We start from the raw sequence: 24,454 nt of genomic DNA, 5'->3' as shown, positions 1-24,454 counted from the left end.
ATGTCGCCACTTGGATATACATTATACAGCGACATCTATTTTTGGATTCACTCTTTTTAATAACTCCACAATTATAAAATGGCAATCATATATTTACGGATGCATCCAAAATTATGAAGTTTCAAAATTAAAATAATGTTTTATAACTTTATAACTTATATAAGTGCATGCTTAAAATGCACACGTCTGGTTTCGACTACTAAGATATTGTTATTGCTAAATTTACATTCACATGATCGATATGAATTGTGGATTTTTTTTATGTATAACATTTATATTTGTTGTAAAAGTTAAATGCACAATGTACTGTAGTACTTGTAATTCTAGCTTAGACTATATAATGTTAAACTAACATGGCCCATTTAACTGTAACATTATAGATTCTACTAGTAAAGATACTTCGCCGCCTTGAAATTGAATGAAGCCACAAATGGCTTATTAGTAAGTTATTTTTTTGAATTCTTGACAAATAAAATTTTTTTAGAGAATATTTACGAATAAATAACTAATATTGCGTTATTTACATAATAAATAAATAATTATTTCAAATATTTTAGGAACATTTTAGCACGGAGACTTGGCAAAACTTTTTTACGCAACTATTTCAATTCTCAAAACCGGGTACATTTTCTTGTTAGGAGTAATCTTTATTAATCTATGACTATCACGAGGTAATAAATCATATAAGGCAGTTTTGATCTTTTGTCCATAAAACTTTGGGTAGATTGATTGTATAATAATCAATCTATCCAAATAATAACAAATGTATATAAATTAGACATCTAATAGGAGTGCACAAGGCAATAGAATCTAAAGGTTACTAAAATAAAACGACATTACTTGTTCGTATTTTTATTTCCCAATACTAGAGACTAAACAAAATAAAAGCGAAAAAAAATGAATCAACATTAAAAATAATCACACATTTTATAAGTTTGCCTTATTCACTGTATGTTTAAGTAATATTACTTTGCTTGTGTACTACTAGTATGTATTACATTCACTTTTCATTCATCTCAGCCATCTGTTCTTTGTGGCGCCTGATCGCATCCTCGTGGCGTTTGATCTGCTCTTGGTGGAAGGAGATCTCCTTGTCCAAGTGACCCTTGATGTTTTGAAGCTGCTCCTTTTGCTGTAATGAAAATACAATAATTTTACTGTCTAATACTAAATAAATTTTATAAAGTAACCAATATTTATTTCAGTACTACGGTAGTATCTATATACTTTATGAAAAAATTATAATGTTACTAAAAACAAAAATTTAAAAGAAAATTGTAAATATAATTCAATTGAGTACTTCAATCAAGTTCTATTTGATTGAAGCTTTAGTATATAAAACTTTGAAAATATGTATAGGTATAAAATGTTTAATGTTATGTACATTTTCAGTTTATACTAATTACAGTTATAAATAATAATGAAATTTTTCCTTATAAAATGAAATAGCAATAATTTTTTAAATGGAAATAACACAGTTCACCTTGTTATGTCATTATCAATGCCCACAAACATTATAATATGTTGAATAAATCAAGAAGTTTAACTGAATTCAATCACATATTAAAAAAACATATGTGATTGCTGAAATCTTTGGAGGTCACTAATAATTAGTCTCACAAAAAATATTATTAATAACAGTGGTAGTAGTGTGTGTGGCTTGGAACACCTTTGTGTTCCACCTTTACGATTATAAGTCAAGAACATTGTAAATTATCAGGGTACTAAGTGGCTTGTAGCATGTGTGGAATTCTATTTTTACATGACATGAAGTACCTATATGTATGTTATGCTCTTTTCAACATTATCTGATAGAAATATTTGTTAAAGTATATTTAAAAATGTATTATTTAGAAATTTAAAATGTGAAAGTTCAATTATTTGAATATTGAAATGCATGAATTATGTGTTAAGTTAAGGAAGAATAAAATAAGGTAGGCCCTGAACAGTCTTTACCACTGAGATTTTTTTATTTAACTCTATGAAAATTTATGCTAATTTGAAAATTAAGTAAGAGAAGTCACACCACTTACTATCACTTAAGACTATTTTTCAGTAGTGACTGTGTCTGTCTGTCTGATGCTAGCATATTTAGACATTGGGTTGCTAATAGCGGCTACTAATGCATTTAAGAGCATTTTTAGCTATAGAATACTTCTTAATTTGAACTGAGCTTCAATTTGAATATTTTTTTATTGATTTTCTTATCACTTGATTATTAGGCATATTATAAATATGACCAACCTTCTTGTAAAAGTATTCATCTTCCCTAGCAGCTTCCATCTTGCCGAAGGCGCCACCAGCCTCGCGGATGGCACCACCGCCACCGCCGCCCTTACCAGCACCAGATCCTGGCTCTCCGGAATACATTCTGGAAAAAAATAACACATGACGATAAATAAATGATATATTGCACGACTGTAAAAAATACAATATACACATATCAAAATTGTGTCAGTGTAACAATATTTATTAGTAAAAATAGTAGTATAGTCTGCGTAAAACTGCTAGTCCGCTTTGAATATAGAAATGAATTACGTCGCCATAGCAAATTGTATGACTACACCTGCTCGCAACAACTTTAGAGTGGACTAGCAGTTTGGTGTGGACTATATAAATAATTTCAGTGTATGGTTAATAAAAAAGACCAAAAAACATCTTTTAAATTGTAAAAAATAAAAATTCTTGCCCACAAAAACATTGTTTTCCTGCAGTAAACATGCAATCAAATGATTAACAATGACGTCGCACCAAATGGATGAAACCGATTCAATGTAAATTTGATATACAGTCAAGTCTTGATGGTATAATAATGACTTATAATATTTCTTTATATAAAACTGTTCAATATATAAATGGGTAAAATGAAAAGGATGATTTATATGCAAAGCTGAATATTATAAAATAACTTACATTTAACAACAATACTTACTATACTTATATGAATATTAAAGCACAAAGCAAGGCAAACAATGAAAAATATATAGAGACTGCAAATTGAATCAATAACACAAGATCACTGATATGAATCACTTTTGGCAAGCATAGTAATCTTATTTGTACTCTATTTTTAGACAAGTGTCTATGATGTTCATAAGTACGTCTTCTGCAAAATCATGTTTTTATGGTGCAACATATCCACTAATAGGACTTTTAAAATCATTAATATAAATAAATGAAGACATTGTGGAAAATTCCACTCTGACATGATTTTGCATTATAGAAAACTGTTTCCAAAACAATAAAATGTCTTATTTAAGCTACACCGCTGCTGCTCATCATGATAACTTATTTAATTATAGAGACATCCTTTTTTAAAACTAATATAATGTTAAATAATCATTAACAGTATTTTCTACGAAAATTCCAAGTTTTAGTTATTTTTTAAAGATAAAGAGATGTGGTCATATGTTGATATGCAATTAGATCCAACTATAAAGGATTTAGGCCAACAAGCAAAAGGACATAACAGTCAGTCAGTGTATTGTTTTGGTTTTACACTATTACTGAACATTCTCAGTAATTAGTATGTAAAAGTAAATTAATTTCTTAGTAAAGTGGTATACTTTTTGTATTTAACATAAATAATGTATATTGGTGTTTATTGCAATAACTTTATTCGATTGAAATAAAACAATTGCGCTGCTCAAATCTAGTAAGCTGATAGCTGGGGTTATGCAAATACTATGAAGGGTTTAAAGCATTGAAACTACATACAAATGTTGTATATACATAAATATATTGGTAATCATAATATACAATGTAAATATTATAAGTAAATACAATATTTGCTTCTACATAACACAAATAAAGCGTTAAAGTGTGCAAGGCAGCCCAGATATACTACATATAGGATTGCGTAATCTCCCCAAGCCGGTAGCAGAAATCTCACCTCATATTACAAATCGCTGGCATTAATGACGATCGTGTTCTAGCTAAGAAACTCATGACTATTCCAAAAATAAATGCGCTTAAATATCTAATGCAAAAATCTTATGATTACTCGAGAAGAATCTTTCTTGAAATTATCTTGACATTACAAAAAGATAATAAATTTTTGACGTTATTGACAAGTTGGCCTATGCTTGCCACATAAAAATAAAAATACATTTTACAATACTATCATAAAATTGAATTTTTCAATTTAAATAGTATATTATTATAATGAATATCGTAATAAAATTGATGATATTTAAACAGAAAGTAGGATTTCTTTAACTTTCTGAACATAGCCTTTCATAGACAATAAAGAAATCTGCTAAGATGTTGATGATCAACTCAAGTATGCGGCGGGAAAATTCAAAAATTAAAATGGCCTTATGATATAAATCTAATAAAAACAACTTATTTCGATATTTCATATATCTGAAGTAAAGACTTACGCCATTTCTTGTTTCTTAATCCAAAGAACATGTTTAAGTCTCTGCTCAGCTATTATCTTGTTTAGTTCTGCTGTTTCTCTCATTGCCCTAACAATTTGTTTCTCTTCTTTCAGTGCTTCCATTTTAATTTCTTTCTCTGTAACTGAATATCTGTAAATAAAAAAATATAATTATAGTTTCGGTTTTACATTGTGTATTTAAATTTACAATTAAAATGAATGAGAATATTCCAAAATAAACACCTTAAGAAATCACTGAATTCTCTATGAAAATTACTTAAATTGTAAATTTCATTGGCATACTCAGTGTCAGTGGATGTGGATGCATTTTTTGTAGTATTATCATTTTCTTGAATGTTGATGACTTCATCCTGAATGTCAGTCTCATTGATTTCCAAGGGCATTGAGGTTGATGATGCAGAGGAACGCAGAGTATTAGATTCAATGGACCTATTTTCTTGTGTATCCATGTTGCTGTTGAAGGAGCTGCTGCCATTTGTCTGATTTATATCTCTGAAAGAATATAATCATAAAAGCTGATACTTATGCTTAAATTTTTAGAGATTAAATTGTTTCTGATGACTAATGTTAAAAAGCATTGCCTATTTATTAATAGTAGGTAATAGATATAACACCAACTCATATATTTTGATGGCTAAGTACTTACTAATTATTATTGCTAAAAATGTAAGTATTTCATAATAGTTAGCTACTAATGCAACATTAAAGTTCTATAGTCATTTATGCTCATTATTATAATTTTAAGCATAAAATAAAAACGAATAGATACGCAAGAAATTAATAGAAATTAAAACCATTTGGTCATTATTTGAATACTTTGTACTAGGTAATTTGTACAAAGGAATTTGCAAAATTTTAATACATTTTAGCTTGAATATTTTAACATTGACGAATTAAAGGAAATATAAAAAGAAGTTGTCACTTACTCGTCAATCGTTTCTGTCTTAATTTCGACATCAGTGTGCATTGTAGTTTCATTATTAATTTCATTTTCCAGCTTCAAGTCAGCGGCGTTTTGAGATTCTAAAATGTTACAGACCTCCTGCGACTGCTTAGTACATTTCAGTAGCGACGCACCATTGAGTATTATCTCCTCACGGGCTATACGTTTCATATTCTGCCATTGAGTTTTAACTTTCTTAATCGAAAAACCAGAGAATTTAGTGCCAAATCTAGCTGCTAATTGATATAATATCTCATTCCATGCAACGTCTTTTTCTTCCGAATGATTAGGGCCGTTGTTACTCTTAGTAACGACCACTTCTTTACGTTCCCTAATTAACTCCAACAGAAACTGCTTCTCTTCCAGCGACCAATTAGGTGTCCGAGACCGGCGGCTGGTAATCTTCCCCATTTTTCGCGACACCTCTCGCGGGTCGTGATTAATTTTTTGCAACGTTTTGTTGCACGCGATGCACTCCAAAATTATCGACATTCCACATTTAGAAAAAAATGAATGCTGCTATTATTTGAAAAACTACGTTTTGACAGTTAATAACTTCGTCAATATTTAATTGAGTGCCTACCGTTTAAGAACTATTCAAATAATGAGGTTTCTTTCAGAGAGCTTTGATTAATTGAATTAATAAACATGAATTTAACATTCAAAATCCACGAAGCACTTTTTCCAAATTATGAAGATTGAAGTTAATTGAATATGTGATTTCCGTTTTGTTGTTAAATTTATACATTGTTTTGATATCTGTATAGAACAAAATCTTTTCATCACGTAGGTACGGTGTTCGTTAATTATATACTTAAGTGTAAGTCATGAAAATAGTTGATCATTTTTCCTGATAGTGCTTATGAAGTGAAGTGAATATAAATAAAATAGACCGGCTAAATTATTTTTACCTTCACATTTAACTTAAATTTTGGCGTAGGTATATTACTTTATTTTGTACTGGAATCCATAATTTAGTTGTATACAATTAGGCGTAACTTAAAATAATAAATTAGATTATGTTTCACGGTATCTTACATAATATGGATTAGGTATATATATTATTTGGATCTAATATAGTTCCTACGATTGTTAAGTTTTTACCTTTTTAGACAGTTATAGAAAATACTTGTGTTATTGTTTAATCTTTAAAAAAACAATACCACAAGTAGTACAAGTAGTTTCCCACTCCCATATATACAATTATGTATGTTTTATTAGTGCAGTTTTCATTGAGATTAGATGTATTTAATGTTACACTACTTTAGTGACATCTAGTAGAGGATAAGTGTATTATAATGCCTTCCCCATGGTATGGGTGGCTTTACAGATAGCTCACTAGATGGCGCTAGCATGCTCATAAATTAACAAACGAAGACTAAATAAATAACCCTTTAAAGAAGTAAGGACGTACACATGAAAGAGGTGAGGATCCATTATATAATTTTAAATTCTTAAGCATATATTATCATAAATAGAAAAAGAAAAACTAATTTTTTCAGTCTTTCTTTTTTGTTTTCCAGGGGGAAACCCTCGGCACTTTTCCGATACCGCACTAAAATCTCCCTGGTGGCCGTCCTAGGCGCTGCGTAAATGTCTTCGGGATCTTCAAAGGAACGCAACTGGAGTCCCCTTAACGCGTTGCCCCGTCGGGCTCCGCCTAGGTCAGCATGACGCTCGCCACATCGTCTGGTGTACATGACAGTATGCGACCACACATACCGCCGTCCTTCCCGGGGTCGCTAGCCGGGTGGTTCGAGCTCCCACTCTTGCCACCCCGCAATCCCGTATGTCCCTTTTAGTTGCCTCTTACGACAGGCAGGGGATACCTGGGATATTCTGGTCCCGGAACTACAGGGAGATTTTTTTCTTTCAATCCTACAATTAATATATTTTATTCATATCCGCTAACGTTCAGTAGGTAAATCATGAAAAAAAATGCTATTTAGAGACTCGCACTTTTTCAAGTATAATATTATATTTAACTTTTTAGGAAGGACAATATTTGAATTATTTAATGCCAATTTTAAGGTAATATAATTTCATTCATTAATATAAATATAAATCCTAATGGCATACTATAAATTATTCAAAACATGTAATTAGGTACGTCAAACATATGTTAGAATATTGATTTTTACCTCTTTATCATCTTAATTAAGTCAAAGCAGTATATTATTCTTGAAAGGGTTTACTTACCTGGTTTAATTTAATTCTTCTATAAGGCAGAAATAATGAAGGAGCATGGGAAAGAGCCCATAAATTCTTATATAATTTACTCTTAACTTAGTATTACATATTTTATTTAAAAAATATTTATTATCTGATATTAAGGTAGATCATTACCTATCTCAAGAATGTAGATCCTATATACGTGGCTACCTCCACGGCCTTAACGGTATCTAATTACGAAATAATAATTATAATGACATTATAAGGGCTGGCATTGCAGCCAATGTTATGAAACATCTCAGTTCAAGAATTTGTATCAGAAACAAGTTTAAATCTCAAATTACTATTTCATTATACACGGCCGAAAACCTTGTGCAACACGCGAGGAATCATACCACAGACAACATTTTTAAATTTAGTATTCGACTTTCAAATCTTCTTCGATTTACGCGGGAAGTTAAGAAATGCAATAAAATACTTAAAAAAATGGGATTTAGCGCAATTAAGGTAATGTTGCTATTATTCCAGGCCAATAGAAACCCTAATTTGTAATTTAATACCAATAACTCAGTCGGCCGTAGAGACTCGTAGGTAGCGCGCGTAGCCGTTGACCTGTTGCGTGCGCGTCCCATTTTTTAAAATTTAACCAAGTTTATGAGAAGTAAAATTAATCTGTGAATCTATTACAGTAGTTTTGTGTTATCTAATTTGATGGTACAAGACGCATAGTGTTACGGCAATCTTCAGCTACATAGTGTGGATCAGTGGATTGCTTAATTGTTGTGAAACTTTTAGTACTTTCATGGTAAGTTCATTTTAATCATATAGCGATTTTATTCTTACTCAATTATATTATATTGTACAGACAGTTTTTAAGCTTATTTCATAAGCTTAATGTATAAAGTGTCTTCATTTTTCGTAGCTCTACGGACTACACAAAAACTCATGGAGTGTAGAAGCTTGTTTGAAGCTTTTTTGTATTTTTTAACTATAATGCCTGCTCCTTAGTTTTATTTAAATTATTTTATAAGTGTAATGAAATATTAGTATCAAATAATGGTTTATTTTATGGATTTTTTTATTTTAAGTAATTAGTACCTACTTTTTATATTTTCAAAACAAGCCTAAGAATATTACGTCATAAGAATTTTAATGACATACGTACAACTAATAATGACAACATAAAAGAGTCAATCACACAAAAATTACAATTATTTTAATTATAGCTTTAATTACGTGCACTTTCACGTCTTCATACACGACATGTAAATAGTTAGTGTTAATTATATCTATGGCGTTTATTATATCTACGGTAAAACTAAATATGTTTTAACTGACATTACAGTCAGTGCATGAATAGGTAAGTATATTATTTTAATTTACATTAATTATTTTATTGATATTAGGTATTGCAATCATACGAGTAATATCTAAACTTTAGGCCCTACCAATAAATAAAATAAAAGTCTAACGAGTGTTAAATTGGTAACCGGTTTATGACTTAAATGTGGAGGAACGTGAAGTGCAATACCCATTCAATAGATGTGTGTCTTTTTCAAGCGAAGGCTTACTAATCAACTTTAGTTACCTTTTTAAATTGAATTAATTATTTCGTCTATGGTTATAGTGATGTAGCTGATAATTTTGATTTCAAACATCGTACCTAGCTTTATTATTTTTACTGACATAAATATATTTTGGAGCTCTTTCCTGGAGCTCCTTCTTTGAATAAAATACGTTTGTATAACTCTAGTCTTATATTGCACATGTACCTCTCATATCCTAACCTTAGAAATGGGATATGGGGTCCACATCAGTGTATAGGATGTATTCCGGCTTAATAGCCTTAGTTATTTTAAAGTTATTATATGACGTACGAGAATATAGGTGGAATATAAAAATGTGATTAATGTTTGGAGCAGCTTTTTATGTTGAAGAGTCACAAAATATCATTCTAGATTTGTTTTGAGGACGTCAGCTTTAGATAAAACACGTGTTCTATAATAAGTTAATTTCATGTGTCCATGGCCGACAATGATCACTTATCGCCAAGTGGAATGCATGCTCGTACATGCATGCAAGCAAAAAATATACATTATAGTTTCATATTGGTTACTGTTACTGGTACTCAATTACAAAATAATATTTAAAAAATATGAACATCAATTACATAAAATAATAATTATACAAATTGAATACCAAATATGTTTTCAGTAATTTATTTAATTCAGTAGGTTTTTTCCGTAACAATTGACAGCGCCAGCCTCAGCCACTACGGCGCCAGGGACTCTCGGCGCCTTTTATTAATATAATTTTATTATAATTTAACATATTTATTTTGACACTTGATAGAACGCCGAGACAGGTAGACCTCAAACAACACGTGTGAGCGACCTCCTGGGCCATAGCGCCACGGGAGACCCGTCTCTCATCGAAGCCGTTTGATAAATATATATTATTTAAAATAATTCGCCAAGTGCAAGTAAAATCCGCACCTGGAGGGTTCCGTACAACCAACATTTTCATTTTTTTTAATTTCTAGTATTTAATATTGCAGCAGCCATTAAAGTATACACAATGTGAAAATTTGAACTGTCTCCCTCTAACGGTTCAAAAGTTAGTTGGAAAAATATCGAATAGCAGTTTGTTGTATGGGGATCCCTTTTTGTTTTCAACTTTTTTTTATTTTTAGAATTTGTTGTTATAGCGGCCACCGTTATGCATCCTCTGTAAGAATTTCAAATGTCTATCTATTACGGTTCCAGAGCCGTGTGACACACGGACTGACGGACAGACAGCGAAGTCTTAGTAATAGGGTTCCGTTTTTATCCTTTAGGTACGGAACCCTAATAAGTAGGGAACGTGTAAAGTTTAGCAATACACTATCAAATAGATGGCATTTCGTATGATTGATTGTCGACCCACATTTTCCCATAGGGCTTTCAATCCAAGTAGGTAAGAACTGCAGATGATATGTCAAATGCGTAGCTATCCCTTCAAACTAGTGTTTAAAACTGCGTTAATATTATAAAAATCTAGACTAAAATTACTTTGACATCATTATTGATAATTGTTACCCTTAGACTAGAATTGATCGAAACTGAAATACTCGTAATTAGTGTAACTGAAATTAATCGATGATAAAATAAAGCTATTAGGTATTTGCAATGCCCCAGCAGTGTGGATACACGAACTAATACTTCAATTGTTGGAACTTAATTATTTTATGCATCGGTAATAAAGATTTAAATTTGAATCACACTTACTTATACTTACTCACATACTTATACTTAAAAAGCACCTTTCCAGTCTTAAAGTGAACGTGAAAATATGAAATTGTAAAAATTACATTAATTTGTGGAATAGGTCGTTTTGTCAGAACGGGAAGTATTTATCTCATCGAATGGGAATTCGGATCAATGGATATTGAACTAGATCCGAGCTCCGTGTAATTTGCTGTCAGACTCCCGAAGCGCTCATTCCTTACTTACTTACTTAAGTAACATTTTTGGGAAGCGTTTGAAGAAATTCAATTTTTGTAAGTGCATATACCTTGACTTGAATCCATATAAATTCATATATACTCTCATATGGATATTTTTATAGGTACGAGAACCTACGGCTGTAACCAAGTTCATTTTCACTATATTAAATATATTCCTTAATTTTAAATGAATTGTACTAATATATAAAGAAGTAAATCTGTTTACATAAATTTACTTCACAGTAGCACCGTGGGTATAATGATAATGTTCAATGAACATTGCACTTATTTCCGACTTTAAGTATTAAGTTACATGCAAAGGTACCTACCTTTGCACATATATACCTATATACCTATAGAAGTCTCGGAGGCTGCATAGCTCTTAGAGCAGAGATACTCAAACTTGCCCCAAACTCAAGTGCCCAAAACTGTCAAACAGGACAATTCGTAACAGTAGGTACTGTCATTTGGAAATAGGTGACCAAAAAAGAGGTCCTCCTATTTCTACCTTTTTTCTTTTATTTCTTTTCTACATAGTAAATGAAAGAGGACATCTCTCACAACCAGCTTTAACAACCCCAATTTTCTTTAAGACATTCTCTTTCCCCTGCCTTCAGCGTACACTTTGAGAAAGACTGCTTTAAAGTATTTGTAAGCCGACACCAGCTCTAGGTATGTTACATTACCGACAGTGAAAAGTCGCTCGACCTCGCCTCACCACAACTTGGAAATTTGTTTGTAATAAGACGCATAATTATGTACGTAAACAATGAGATAGAGGGAAATCATTATAGGTACGTCGATAACGTTGTGTTTCCAAAACAAATGAAAGAGCTTAACTAAATTATAAATTTGGATTTCTGTTCTATATGGGGACGGCTATGTAGGGCCTACTCGTCTTTATGTGTGTTCAAGTTACACCTGACGTAAAGTCCCAGTGTGAGAATAGTGTTATTTATAGAATTAATTTCTTAATCATATCTGTCTAACAAATACTTCCAATAAATTTATATTTCTCATATTACACTATTGTTATTAACTTTATTAAGTCCTTGTAAGTAGTTTTGCAATTTCATTCAATTTTATAAGACAGAATGTCATAAATAAAGTACAATGATCGCTAATTGTTACAAGTTTACAATTCTTTAAATTCTATCATTACGTATTCGGGCGGAAAGAATGGTCCTTAATATAAAAGGGCTCAATCATGATACTTCTTAAGCATGCTCTTTCAATAGGAGCTACTTTGTTGGCAATTGCAGATTAAAAGCGAGAGTAGTAATAGTAATGCGTAGAGAGGTCACAAATCGGAAATACTTTTTATAGCCATTTTAATTATCCAAAACGAAAGATTTCACATCCATTTTGTGTACGTCTTATTTTTAATAGACAGTGTTATGAATTTTACCACACGCCTTCAATCAATGTTGTTGAATATCTGTCATCTACTTTCAACATTCTTATTCCGTCCCTTACGCAAAATTCTTTCATAGCAGATATTACTTTCTTAGTTTGTCATATACGTAATAGCAACTACCTACCCGAATACTACAAGTAACTACCTGCGAAGTTTTAAAGGTTTGATATTTCTAGGGCTTTTTAATCAATCAATACCTCGGTTTGGGTAAGATATGTACCTAAATATACAGATAAAGGTCAACCCTATATAAATAAATAAGACCTAAATATTTTGCCTTTACAAAGTATGCAAGTTTCACTGCAGTTTTTACGTAAATGTAGAAAATTCCACGAACCGCTTTAAAGACCTATTTTGGTTTCGAAAATTATAATTTTAATTTACAGTTTCTGTAAAAGTAAACAAGTAATTATTATAAAATCAAAACCCCGACTGCTTAAAAATAAATAACTGAGAAGATACTGTAAAGTAGCCTACTTATGTCACTTGCACAATTTAGACGAATCCAACGACATCTAATACGAGTATGTTAAAAGTCGTTTAGGCTATAGCCCAAAGGCTATAGGTTGTAGGGCGTGCCAAAGAATAAAAAATACCTCAGGATTGTGGTGAAAGCTTTTGGATATTTTATGAAATTCATTTTTAAATTAATCGGTAATGTCACCCGATACTTCCAAAAGCTACAAATGATCAGAAACACCTTTGTCTGCATGTAATTTAATTTAGTGTAATTTAAACAAATTACTAGCAATTATTTACCATTTCACATCTTAATCCAATTTGCTTCGATAGATAAGATAACAAAGATATATCGCCAGCCTTCAATAATAAAAAAACTTATATTGTATAAATTTATTTTTTGTATTCTCCAAGATAAAGCTTATCTACTCATATGTCCATTAAGTCTAATATATTTTTTTTATTAATCAAGGAGCTTTTTTTTTGTACTGTTTCCATCATGTCGTAAATAAAGCAGGTATATAAAGAGCTAAAAATATATGTCCGCCTTTTTGATGTATATAATTTAAACAAAATTTATTATTTTACAGTTTAAGGCAATAAAGATTAGATATCAAAGACAGATAGCTAGGTTTTACTCAGACATAATATTTTTCATTGCACACTTAAAATTTTGGACTAAGAAACTTACTTAACAAAAGCTATAATGACGATACGGTTTATATAAATTTGAAACGGCCGAAATTGATATGAAGGTTGACATTGAATATTAAGGCTTATAAGAACTTAACATACCTTCGTGTTGTATTAAGAATCACTATGGAAAAGTATACAGATGAATAGGAATCTAGTATACACATTTAAATACCTACAAAGCAAAAAACCTAATTTACTTATAGATAGTAGGTATTCTATATTTTAGTATAGTAGTAGCAATAGTAGTAGTAGTAGTAGTAGAGTTTGACTACATATTTCGTTCTATTCCATAAATCAGGAATAGAAAATACCAAGCGAACAGTCTATCGTGGGTTTCGAATAATATAATCGTTAACGTGACAATACTCAAATAATCTGGTTGTAAAATATGTATTATTTTAAAATATTACATGAAATTATGTAAACATAGTGGATTAGGTATTTGTATGGGAATTTTATGTTAATATCAAGAACAGGTGCTAAACTTTTTCATAGCAGGTGTTATGTTTTCAAGCAATAAAAATTGCATTGTAAATGATGGGTTAAATACTGGTTAATCAGAGTGTTATTGATTTGTATCCAGGATCTTGATTCTGAAAACAATTGCATTTTCCAAGTAAATTAAATATTTGTTCCAGTTCTAAAATCACTAATAATAATAGATGGGATAACTGAGATAAATCATTTATAAACAGTGATTTTTCTGTGATTATTTACATAGTTGAAATGTGTTTTTGTCCACAGTGTCCAATGACGTAACAAAATGAAGGATCTTAACCTGAAGATGCCGACCCGGAATGTCCTGACGGGAGCCGTGGTCAATTGGGAGGACGACGAGATGGCGGGCTTCGGGGACACGCCGGAAAACCTCACGCTGTCGTGGAAGGACCTGTCAGTGTACAGGCGGAAGAAGCATCAGACCAGCATGTGGCGGTCGCCCACGTACGAAGAGGTTAGGGTCCTGCATGGAGGTAAGATCCAATAACACCTATTTCTACCGTGCAAGTTCGTTTCTGCGGTGGCATGTAGATGCCAGCTGACTTACATATGAGAGGACTATCTTAGTCCTTAGGAGTGGTATCGCGTGTATGATCGGCATCAGATTGGACCCTTGTTCTATATGGAAATTATTACCTACAGATGTCCATGAAGGGCTCTGACCACTTACCATCAAGTGGAACATTACAAAATTTCATTGAAATAAGTCGAAGAATTTTTAACGATTACCGTGTACCAACACATTAACATGAAATAGGTATTGAAAGATATTTAACATACAGTGGTGTTTGGACATATAAACCAAGATGGGATACTTACACCCATCGTAGAATAAATTAATAAGACGATCATATTACTTTTCTACGTAAAGACACTTAACACTTCCTGTACAGATATGTGATGATACCATAGATACAAGATTGTGCTGTTTTACAAGAAAAAACGCATTTGTATTCATAGTTTCAATTAATTGTGTCGTTAAATGTGTAAAACTTGAAGAAAAAGTAGCCTTAAAATATTTAATTATCGTATAAGTAATTAATATATAGTTAAGTATCTAATTATCATATAAGTAACATTAAGATTGTGTTTATAACAATAAAATTTTAGTTTACTTTTCAAATATAGGTACTTTGTAAATGAATTATATATCCGCCTCATATAAAATATTATGTCTATAAAGGAAGCTATTTCGCCACATTTTTTTTTATTTTTACCGACTTCGATAAAGAAGAAGTACCCGCTACCTACTATGTTCAACATTATGTATTTTTTCCTATTTAAATACGAATTTAGACTGGAACTGCTTGTGGGAGAATGCTTCATTTCATATATATAAATATTCCGTTTTTAAAATCACATGATATTAATTTCGAACTACCGCTCCGTATTAACAATTGGCTACCTGTATCATGGTATAAAAAAGGGGCGCGCAACTGTCAACAGATCAGAAGTTGTCCAATAGTGGGCACGGCACGGTGGTGCTCTGAACTGTTTGGTATTTTGCTTGGGTGTTATTGTTACTGTGGTGGCATTAACGCTTATTCGTTTAATTATTTTAACTATAATTTTTATAAATATTGGTTAAATTAGTTGAATCGAAATACCATTGTAGATCTACCTACCGGCGCGCCCACATCAGAATCGGGATAGGATACGCCCTTTTTTTTATTACGTAATAGTTTTAAAGTAACGGTAACAGAAGATAAATCAACCGCGTGAATAGGAAGTGTTCTACTGAAGAATTTATCGTGGCTGTACTCCTGACGACAGTTTGGGACGCGCAATGGAGGCGATATGGACAAGGCTTTCGACATTGGAGGAGCTGTGTGTGAAACACATGATGAAACCGGTTGCGTGAGTAACGTGTACGGTTTGTCTAAATATTGTAATAATTTTATGTGCATTATTTTAGCAAGCGTGTGAAAGCAACCGCAAGCTTGGGTACCGCAAGCTTGGGTATGAAAATTGAGGAGGTGGAAGGTGGTTAGCATCATCCATGTTAACTGTCTACGTAATTAAGACTCATTTGCGCCGAGATTCATTGGCGAACGATTGGCGCTCCGGTATGATCAAACCAATGGTTTTTATATTTTCGATTGTTAAACTTGCTATTTTTTGCTTTTTGAAAGTTGTTAAAGATTATAAGAATCACTAATATGAAAATGTTTGGTTATGCGCGAAAAAATTAACAATCATACGTGTAGGTACCGACATTTTTTTAGAAATGTTTTGGCTTTTTAAAATATTCGAGTAATTTCAACTATGCTTTTCACAGTTTCGTTACTTATAGCAACGCTTTAAGAGGCGATGCTCAATAAGTAGATGAACAATGATCATATTGTTTTAAATTATTGCGCTGCAAAAAAATATTTTACGATTGTGAATACAAGTTCTGATATCTACCCTTTTGTATGTACCTATTCGTTGTAATCCATTTAACATTCTTAAATTAACTTCGTCTTAAAATAAAACTAGTCACAATGAAGATTATTATTGAAGTAAAAGGTTTGATAAATCAGGTAGCATACTTTTTGCCATCGCAATTCCATGGCCGTAAATTTCGTAAGTTTTATTTCTAGTTTCACCTGGAACACCGTGATAGTGAGATATGTATTGTGCTCATTGAAAGGTGTACTCTCAACCAGCGCTTGTCATTTTTAGTAGGATTCTATCTAATAATATTTACCTAGCGCTTGTTCCCAGAATCTGTAACTAAAATGAAAGCTGCTTATTGGGGGTTTTGTAACAACACTTGACTTGTGATGGCCGTAGACGTGGACCAAAATTGAATGAAAATGTAACATTTAGATTCTGGTGGTGAGTCAGTAAGTTGTTTATCGGTAAGCGACTTTGTGCTCTTACAAATTTGTGTATTTAAAGTTATTGGTTATTGGTTATTGGTTTATAAAGGTTACAAGTTGCGAAGGATACATTAAGGTAAAGCTGAAGAAAAGGGAGTTTGGTAACGTTCGCATCACCCCAAATGGTGTATTGGACTAGGCAAAAAAAAAAGGTGAATTAAGTTATAACTTATTAATAAACATTTAGTCTTCTGTGTTTTTAACATTGTTTTGTGACATAATGTGTAACTATTACTTGCTATTCACTTTAAAAATTGCAGAAGTAAAGAGAATCGAAGCTTAGCTGACTGTAGAAAAAAAAAACAGTTCCTATAATGGTGCAAAGCTGTAAGCATTTTGATCGGTCAAATGTGTTTAAATGTTTAATTTAATAAAGACAATTCATTAGCCTCGCTCGGAGTCGATCAAGTATTTTTAATAATAACTTAAAGTTTGAACTTGTTTTACAGTAGTTTAAATTGTTATTGGATCTTATTTCTTATTTTGTGTCATAGTAAATAATACCTTTCGAGATGACGTACATCACGATCCTAGACTTTACGTGTGGTTATATTATGTTGGTACCTTTAGTGAATACTTTAACAGTGGTAAGTCAACTATACCATCATGTAATCTAGCTAACAATCTAAATGTTTTAATTATTCATTGACATAAGGAGTTTATTGTTATTTTATTTAGTTTTGTAACTGTGTAGATGACGACATTACGTCTAGATATACGGCTGTGGATATGACAAATTCAGAATATTCACGCACGCAATGTTTATATTATACGAAGCAATTCGGCGTGTTTTTCTCCTATTCATAATTTTGTCGTCGTTACACTCAAGCAGATAAAGGTTATAAAGGTGGTAGAAACTTTTATGGTCCGGCAATACCAATACCATACAGCAGTGTTAGGCTCTGCTGTGTTGAAGATATTGATGGGCCTCAGTAGCCACTTACCATCAGGTGGACTGCATGCTTGTCTGCTACTTCTAAAATTTGGTTTAAAGTTTTTGTGTGTGAGCGAATATTATGTATAAATCAATCCGGGACGAAATAACGGTATTTGTAGGTATACTTATTATTCTTGCAAATGGTTAATTACAATAACTTTTGGAAGTTATTCACATTTGGTGATAACAGATACTGTAACGTGTGTGTTATATTAAATTGAAATAGGTAATTCTATTATTATCAGAAATTGTATTGGAACTTGCGGTTCATACCAGAAAATATTCGTTATTATTTTGTGTTCATACTGTTTCGACCGCTGTTTGTTATTCTACTAATTAAAATGTATATCTTTGCAGATTTATAAGTCAAAGTCAGGTTCGGACGAGCAATTATATACCTACTGCAAGTTCTGATAAAATTCGAAAAATCGAATACTGCAAAAAGAAACAGAGACAAGAGTACATACACTACTGTCAAATTGGACTCTGCAATGTGTGATCATTATTGTGTGGTAAAGACTTTGTTTGCAGCAATGCCTATCGCACAAACGAAGGTAATTGTAAAATTCAAGGTAAAAGTAAAATGATATAAGGTAAATAATATAATGAAGGTAGGATGACTCCAATAACTTTTTACGTTTAATGACCTGGTTTTCGTTGTAATGTAACTGTGGACTTCAGAGTGTTATTTCGTTGGCATTTGACGTCATCACATGAACGGTACGAACTATAGCTCATGTTATGGTAAGGCAATAGTATTTTAATTATTTTATTAAGAATAACGACCACGGAGTACTTGCTGCTCTGATATTTTCTTTACTGTATGTAAAGTTGACATTAAAACTGTTTTGAACGTGACAATTCACTTTATTATTATTTTCACACATTTGTGTTGTAGACATTAGGTTTTTCGGTTTGAAATTAACTTTTACTTTTTTATTTTTATGCTTGTTACAGCTTATTTGTTTACAGTTCTAAATAAGAAAAGCACTCGTGCATGGTTTTGAGCAGGTCTCGAATAGTTTCTTATAAAATTCTGTCATAGTCAAATGAGCTAACTTAAAAGGCATTAATGATTTTCAAGAAATCCTGTCTGAGATAGTCAGACACATTATAACAAATTCGGTAAAGGAAGACATCGTGAAGAACTACACATCGGGAAATATATTCTCAAGGGTATCTGGAGTCTACCCAGTGTACGTTTGGCGATGCAGAAGACTATGCCATAGATTTAAGCGAGCCAAACGAAAAGATCTGTAGATTTTACTCTCAAACCATGAACGAAACGCGGAGCTCTCTCGTTATATCGTTTATAATTATTGACTATACATATAATGTAATGTGTTTTCAGACTACGAGAACATGTGCTATGGAAAGTAAACTATTTGGACATGTCAGATGACTGTGAACCCTGTGAAGCAATGACAGTATCGACAGTCAAAAATCTGGTAAAAACTTTTGTTTCTCTTGAGTACCTGCGAACTTTGGAACGGTATGTGGATTGTAAGTTCAGTGTTATCGGGATTGTCTTGCATATCGATGATTGTCTGGCCAACAGTCATGTTTATGTTTGATAATAACCCGAGTGCCATGTGACTTGGCAATTCTTTTCAGGGAATAATCAATTATGTACGTACGTTATGTGACTTAGCGAATTTATGATGTCATGTGACTTGACATCAGCCATGTGATTTGGCAATTCTTTTCAGATAATAATCAATTACGTACGTAAGCTATGTGACTTAGCGAATTTATGATGTCATGTGACTTGACATTAGCCATGTGATTTGGCAATTCTTTTTAGGAAATAATCAATTATGTACGTACGCTATGTGACTTAGCGAATTTATGATGTCATGTGACTTGACATCAGCCATGTGATTTGGCAATTCTTTTCAGATAATAATCAATTATGTACGTAAGCTATGTGACTTAGCGAATTTATGATGTCATGTGACTTGACATTAGCCATGTGATTTGGCAATTCTTTTCAGGAAATAATCAATTATGTACGTACGCTATGTAACTTAGCGAATTTATGATGTCATGTGACTTGACATCAGCCATGTGATTTGGCAATTCTTTTCAGATAATAATCAATTATGTACGTAAGCTATGTGACTTAGCGAATTTATGATGTCATGTGACTTGACATCAGCCATGTGATTTGGCAGTTCTTTTCATGTGACACGACCATTTATTTACACTATTAGACACCGGTTATGGGGTTAACCAATTAAAGTCACGTGTTTTGTGTACCATGAGATTTGGCTTCTGTGGTTAAAATTGAGACTATATTATCCGCGAATCTAAAGTAGTTTATCCACTTCTTTAATATTATTGAATTTGATTTTTTTAAACTTTTGTTCGCGAGCCGTAACGGCTGCTCGTCAGAATGGCCGTGTGGGAGAATGCTTCATTTCATATATATAAATATTCCGTTTTTAAAATCACATGATATTAATTTCGAACTACCGCTCCGTATTAACAATTGGCTGCCTGTATCATGGTATAAAAAAGGGGCGCGCAACTGTCAACAGATCAGAAGTTGTCCAATAGTGGGCACGGCACGGTGGTGCTCTGAACTGTTTGGTATTTTGCTTGGGTGTTATTGTTACTGTGGTGGCATTAACGCTTATTCGTTTAATTATTTTAACTATAATTTTTATAAATATTGGTTAAATTAGTTGAATCGAAATACCATTGTAGATCTACCTACCGGCGCGCCCACATGCTTTAAGTTTAGGTCACCTTACTGGGGGCACTGATCTCCCCACAATTAAGGGAAGTCTGGAGCATATTTCACCAAAATAACCAGTAATAACCATTCTTATAACTAATCTTGCCACTATTTAGTAGGATATAACGTGTAGTAGTAATATGATATAATAGTATGAAGATATAATACCGATTTCGATGGGCGTAGCTGAAAACGAATATATTATTAACTGTCGTAACAATAAATGTTATCTATATTATTTATTTATTTATTCAACTTTATATACATAGCTTAGGCAAACATAACAGACTTTATCTAATTCGTTTGTCAAGCTTCTCGAGAAATTCCCCTGCCGTCCTGCGAAATACGGCAATTGGTGTAAAAAAAACATCTACTGCTGGGTTCCAAGTCAGTAAACCGTTGAGCAGTGTCACTGCTTTAAGCAAGGAAGACTCCTTCCCGAACGAGAGCCTACACTTTGGTGTTGCGAACAGCTTCCGTCTTCTCGACCAAACGTAGCCGTCTGGGACGTTCAGCATGATCAGCTCAAGTACTGTTGGGTTATGCAGCTTGCCCCTAATAAGTTGTACGACATAGTTTAATAAGGCAACGTCACGTCGTAGTTCCAGCGTGTTATACCCCACCATGCCTATGTTTGCATTATGTTGAAGACAACGTACGCATTTCGTGACATTTAACTTAACAGGTTATAACAGCGATGTGTATAGTACCTATTCATACATACCACAATACGCCACATCGACACAGCGTTCGCGCGCGCATAATAGGAAAATTCATAGTTTTCTTTACACTGACCATATATCTTCATGCAAATCGATACGGACGATACTGACTACATTTCTACAACGCAACAACTAGCAACAGTGCACATGAGAAGTCGGCCACTCTATATCAAAAACAAGTTTTGTAGTCACCGCAAAGCTACAAGATGCTGCAGCAATACTTTGCACACGTAACAGCTTATCCTCTGTCGGTGTGGTGTGTGTGAATGGACACTTATTCTACGTGTTAAAACGACAGATATAAGATTTCATGCTTTACGGTTTTATGTGAAAACTGTTTTAAATAATGCAATAAAATTATAATGTGTTATTTTATCTTTTTTCCAGTTAATGGCGTGGTCTCGTCTGGAAACTTAGTAGCTTTAATGGGTTCAAGGTAATTAAACAACATTTCTTAGTTACAAGGAATCCGAAAAATAGATAATAAATTGACTTTTAATTACATAGACAATAACATTCTTTAAAGGCGCCAGAACTCGTAGGTATGCCCTATGTTTAACGAGAAGCAGTTTTTGTATTTCGATGGCTAGGCGGATGTCGGCTGACTTACATTATATCTTGAACGCGCTTCAGGCTTCTACGGAGATAATTTCAAATATCCATATGCGGCAGTGAACTGCATGCTCCTCAGCTATACTCTAATCTTATATAAATGTGGTAGAACACATAGTTCTACCATACAATACAATACTTATAGGATGTGGCCTGGATAATATGATGTCCAAATACACGCGTCACACGAAACTGTATTTTAATGTTAATTTAATTACTTACTTATCTATTTCCCACGGCTTATCTTAGTATTATTTACTTTAAACTCCATTTCTCACGCTTCGCGTCCGGGGTTTGAATTCAAAGGAAGTTATGGGTAGAAATTATTAAACTTGCTTTACCATGAGTAACCGAGTGCTGGAGCTTTTTGTATTATTTTTCTTGATTAGAGTTGTACTGACATCTGTGACCAACTTCATATACTAGAACTGGAACTCTATATAGAATATCTACCTGGCGCCGCAATACTTTTCCACAGAAATACTACGCTAGAAATGGGTGTGGCAATGGTACCTCCCTCATCTAACCGTATTGGCTCTACGACCTTTCAAAATAATCCTCCAAAAATAGTCTCAAAATCTCGAACGAGTCTTCCTCATGTCTACTATAAGATTTCCGGTACCACCGAGACACACAACGACGATACAGCTCTCTGAACTTAAATCTAATGCATTATTATCTTTATGTGAGATATAACCTAGAACTTTCGTATAAAACCGGTATGGTGACCGCTCTACCACGTGGGTCGTTATCATACATCAGGCAGTGACTCTACTATGGTAACTTTGTATTGAGAAACTTCTTTATGTTTGTTTTGATATCTATATTACGGGCCGTTTACCTCTTTTAACCTTACATACGAAATATTCAATTTAGAAAATATTTGGACGGAGATGTTGAAACATGAATAAATGGTTTAAGCGAAAAAACATGCTTTAATAATCTGCAACTAATTAGTCAACAATAACTAACAATAACAATAACACCTTGTCTCATAGTACGGCTGAAAACTACCAAAAACATTACTTTCATTCACAACTTCCTGCGCCAACTGGTATACCTACAGAGGCCCATATGGCTAACATGATGTTTTATCTTCGATGGCATACAGTAACTTTTGTGCTAACGAAGTATTTTATCTTTAGTGGAGCCGGCAAGACCACTTTGCTCGCCGCAATCAGCCGCCGAGATAAGAGCGCGATGACGGGTTATCTGATGCTGAACGGGAGGCTGGCTGGCGCTGACCTCATCGCGAGGATATCTGGCTTTGTGCCCCAGGAAGACCTGGCGATCGAAGACTTGACTGTCGCTGAACATATGGAATTTATGGTGAGTACCCGTAGACGGAGATATGCATTAGTACCTACGATTTTCAGGATGTTTGAATAGTAAATGTAATGTAATCCTCTACATGCCTATATAAGTAATGTCAAAATTGAATTAATCGTTGTGAAATTTAACCTGGACAGACAAACAGCAGGCTTAAAGTTGTTTGAGCATTAATAGTCCCCAAACATTTCTATATATCGGGGCTCTGGGCCCGTACCTCCTGTGCCCTTAGGGTAAAGATGGAATAGCTTATTAACCTTAGCGTGCTCTTCAAACCAGAAAACAGCAGTTAAACAGTTATAAACTACGAGCTTTTACACGCGGCTTCGCTTGCGTTACGAAGTAATATTTTCATCCCCTATTTTATCCCGGTATAGGTAGGTATAGGGGTAGAATTGATTAAAATCCTTTCTTAGCGGATGCCTACGTCATAACATCTACCTGCATGCCAAATTTCAGCCCGATCCGTCCAGTGGTTTGGGCTGTGCGTTGATAGATCACTATGTCAGTCAGTCACCTTTGAGTTATGTATATTTAGATTGTGAGGGTAAAGGCTAAAGTGGAGCCTCTAGGATCTAGAGTCAAACTGTAGGGTTGTATCTGTAAAATGTTAAGGTATTTCTACAACACCTTTCATGTTGGAGACAACTGATCTGTGGACGATAAACTTTACGCTATAAGAATCGGAAATTACTGTCTATTATCAATCCATTATTGTCTTCTATTGTAACAGTAAATGCACCATTATGGATTATGACATTGTCACGCTTGGACATTTATTTTATTATTGGGATTGGAAAATTAAAGACTACGACTACGAGTGCTAAAGAACATGTTAATTCTATTCTAGAAAAAAATGCCTTACTGCTCTATTTGGCTACTTTAGTGACCAATTTAAGAAAAATATGCGTACATTAATGTCTCCATTAATGTTACTACCTGTTATAACGATTTACAAAAACGTTATTTATTTTTTATATTGACATAATAAAACATTTATTTGTAGATTGTATTAATAATGATGATTGTAGACTACAAAATGATTATTGGTAATTGGTACTGTCTTAAATCGTAGTAAATATGTTTTGATGTAATTGACGAGATGATAGACATTTTTAATCAAACTTGTATGAGATAGTTTTCCTTTAGTATATCCAAACAAAAATTTTGTCAAATGAA

At 32.9% G+C, this 24,454-nt stretch overlaps 2 protein-coding genes across 4 annotated transcripts in view; one reads left to right on the top strand and one right to left on the bottom strand.

The window, feature by feature from the left end:
- Positions 1-836: 836 nt before the first annotated feature.
- On the bottom strand, positions 837-5,869 carry LOC140755431 (uncharacterized). Its single transcript, XM_073090668.1, has 5 exons — positions 5,329-5,869; positions 4,625-4,894; positions 4,383-4,532; positions 2,245-2,371; positions 837-1,132 (listed from the first exon to the last, which is right to left on the bottom strand). The coding sequence occupies exons 1-5, from the start codon at positions 5,835-5,837 to the stop codon at positions 1,001-1,003; spliced, it is 1,188 nt and encodes a 395-aa protein (XP_072946769.1). The 5' UTR covers positions 5,838-5,869; the 3' UTR covers positions 837-1,000.
- A 2,053-nt stretch (positions 5,870-7,922) lies between these two features.
- Positions 7,923-24,454, top strand: part of LOC140755422 (protein scarlet) — a 33,428-nt gene continuing 16,896 nt past the window's right edge. Inside the window, exons 1-4 of one of the 3 annotated variants that reach the window (XM_073090652.1) lie at positions 7,923-8,024; positions 14,318-14,544; positions 21,722-21,770; positions 23,092-23,275. In XM_073090652.1, the coding sequence (XP_072946753.1) occupies positions 14,337-14,544; positions 21,722-21,770; positions 23,092-23,275 (441 nt within the window). In that variant the 5' untranslated portion in view covers positions 7,923-8,024; positions 14,318-14,336. Of the gene's footprint in view, positions 8,025-8,075; positions 8,323-14,317; positions 14,545-21,721; positions 21,771-23,091; positions 23,276-24,454 lie in introns of those variants that run through there. The other 2 variants (XM_073090640.1, XM_073090631.1) reach the window with 2 other exon arrangements.

This window comes from Epargyreus clarus, unplaced genomic scaffold (genome assembly GCF_041222505.1).
Source record: "Epargyreus clarus isolate Ecla_fem2 unplaced genomic scaffold, WU_Ecla_fem_2.2 ptg000003l, whole genome shotgun sequence".
In the NCBI taxonomy this organism is placed as follows: Eukaryota; Metazoa; Arthropoda; class Insecta; order Lepidoptera; family Hesperiidae; genus Epargyreus; species Epargyreus clarus.
This window is presented reverse-complemented; position numbering and strand designations above follow the sequence as displayed.

Bases quoted from the DNA above. Each gene is read 5' to 3' on its own strand.
- LOC140755431 (XM_073090668.1), bottom strand. From the start codon at position 5,837: ATGTCGATAATTTTGGAGTGCATCGCGTGCAACAAAACGTTGCAAAAA. The intron at 4,533-4,624 runs GTGTTTATTTTG...TTTTATTTACAG, and splicing joins GAATTCAGTGATTTCTTAAG to ATATTCAGTTACAGAGAAAG. The intron at 1,133-2,244 runs GTTGGTCATATT...TTTTCATTACAG, and splicing joins ATGAATACTTTTACAAGAAG to CAAAAGGAGCAGCTTCAAAA.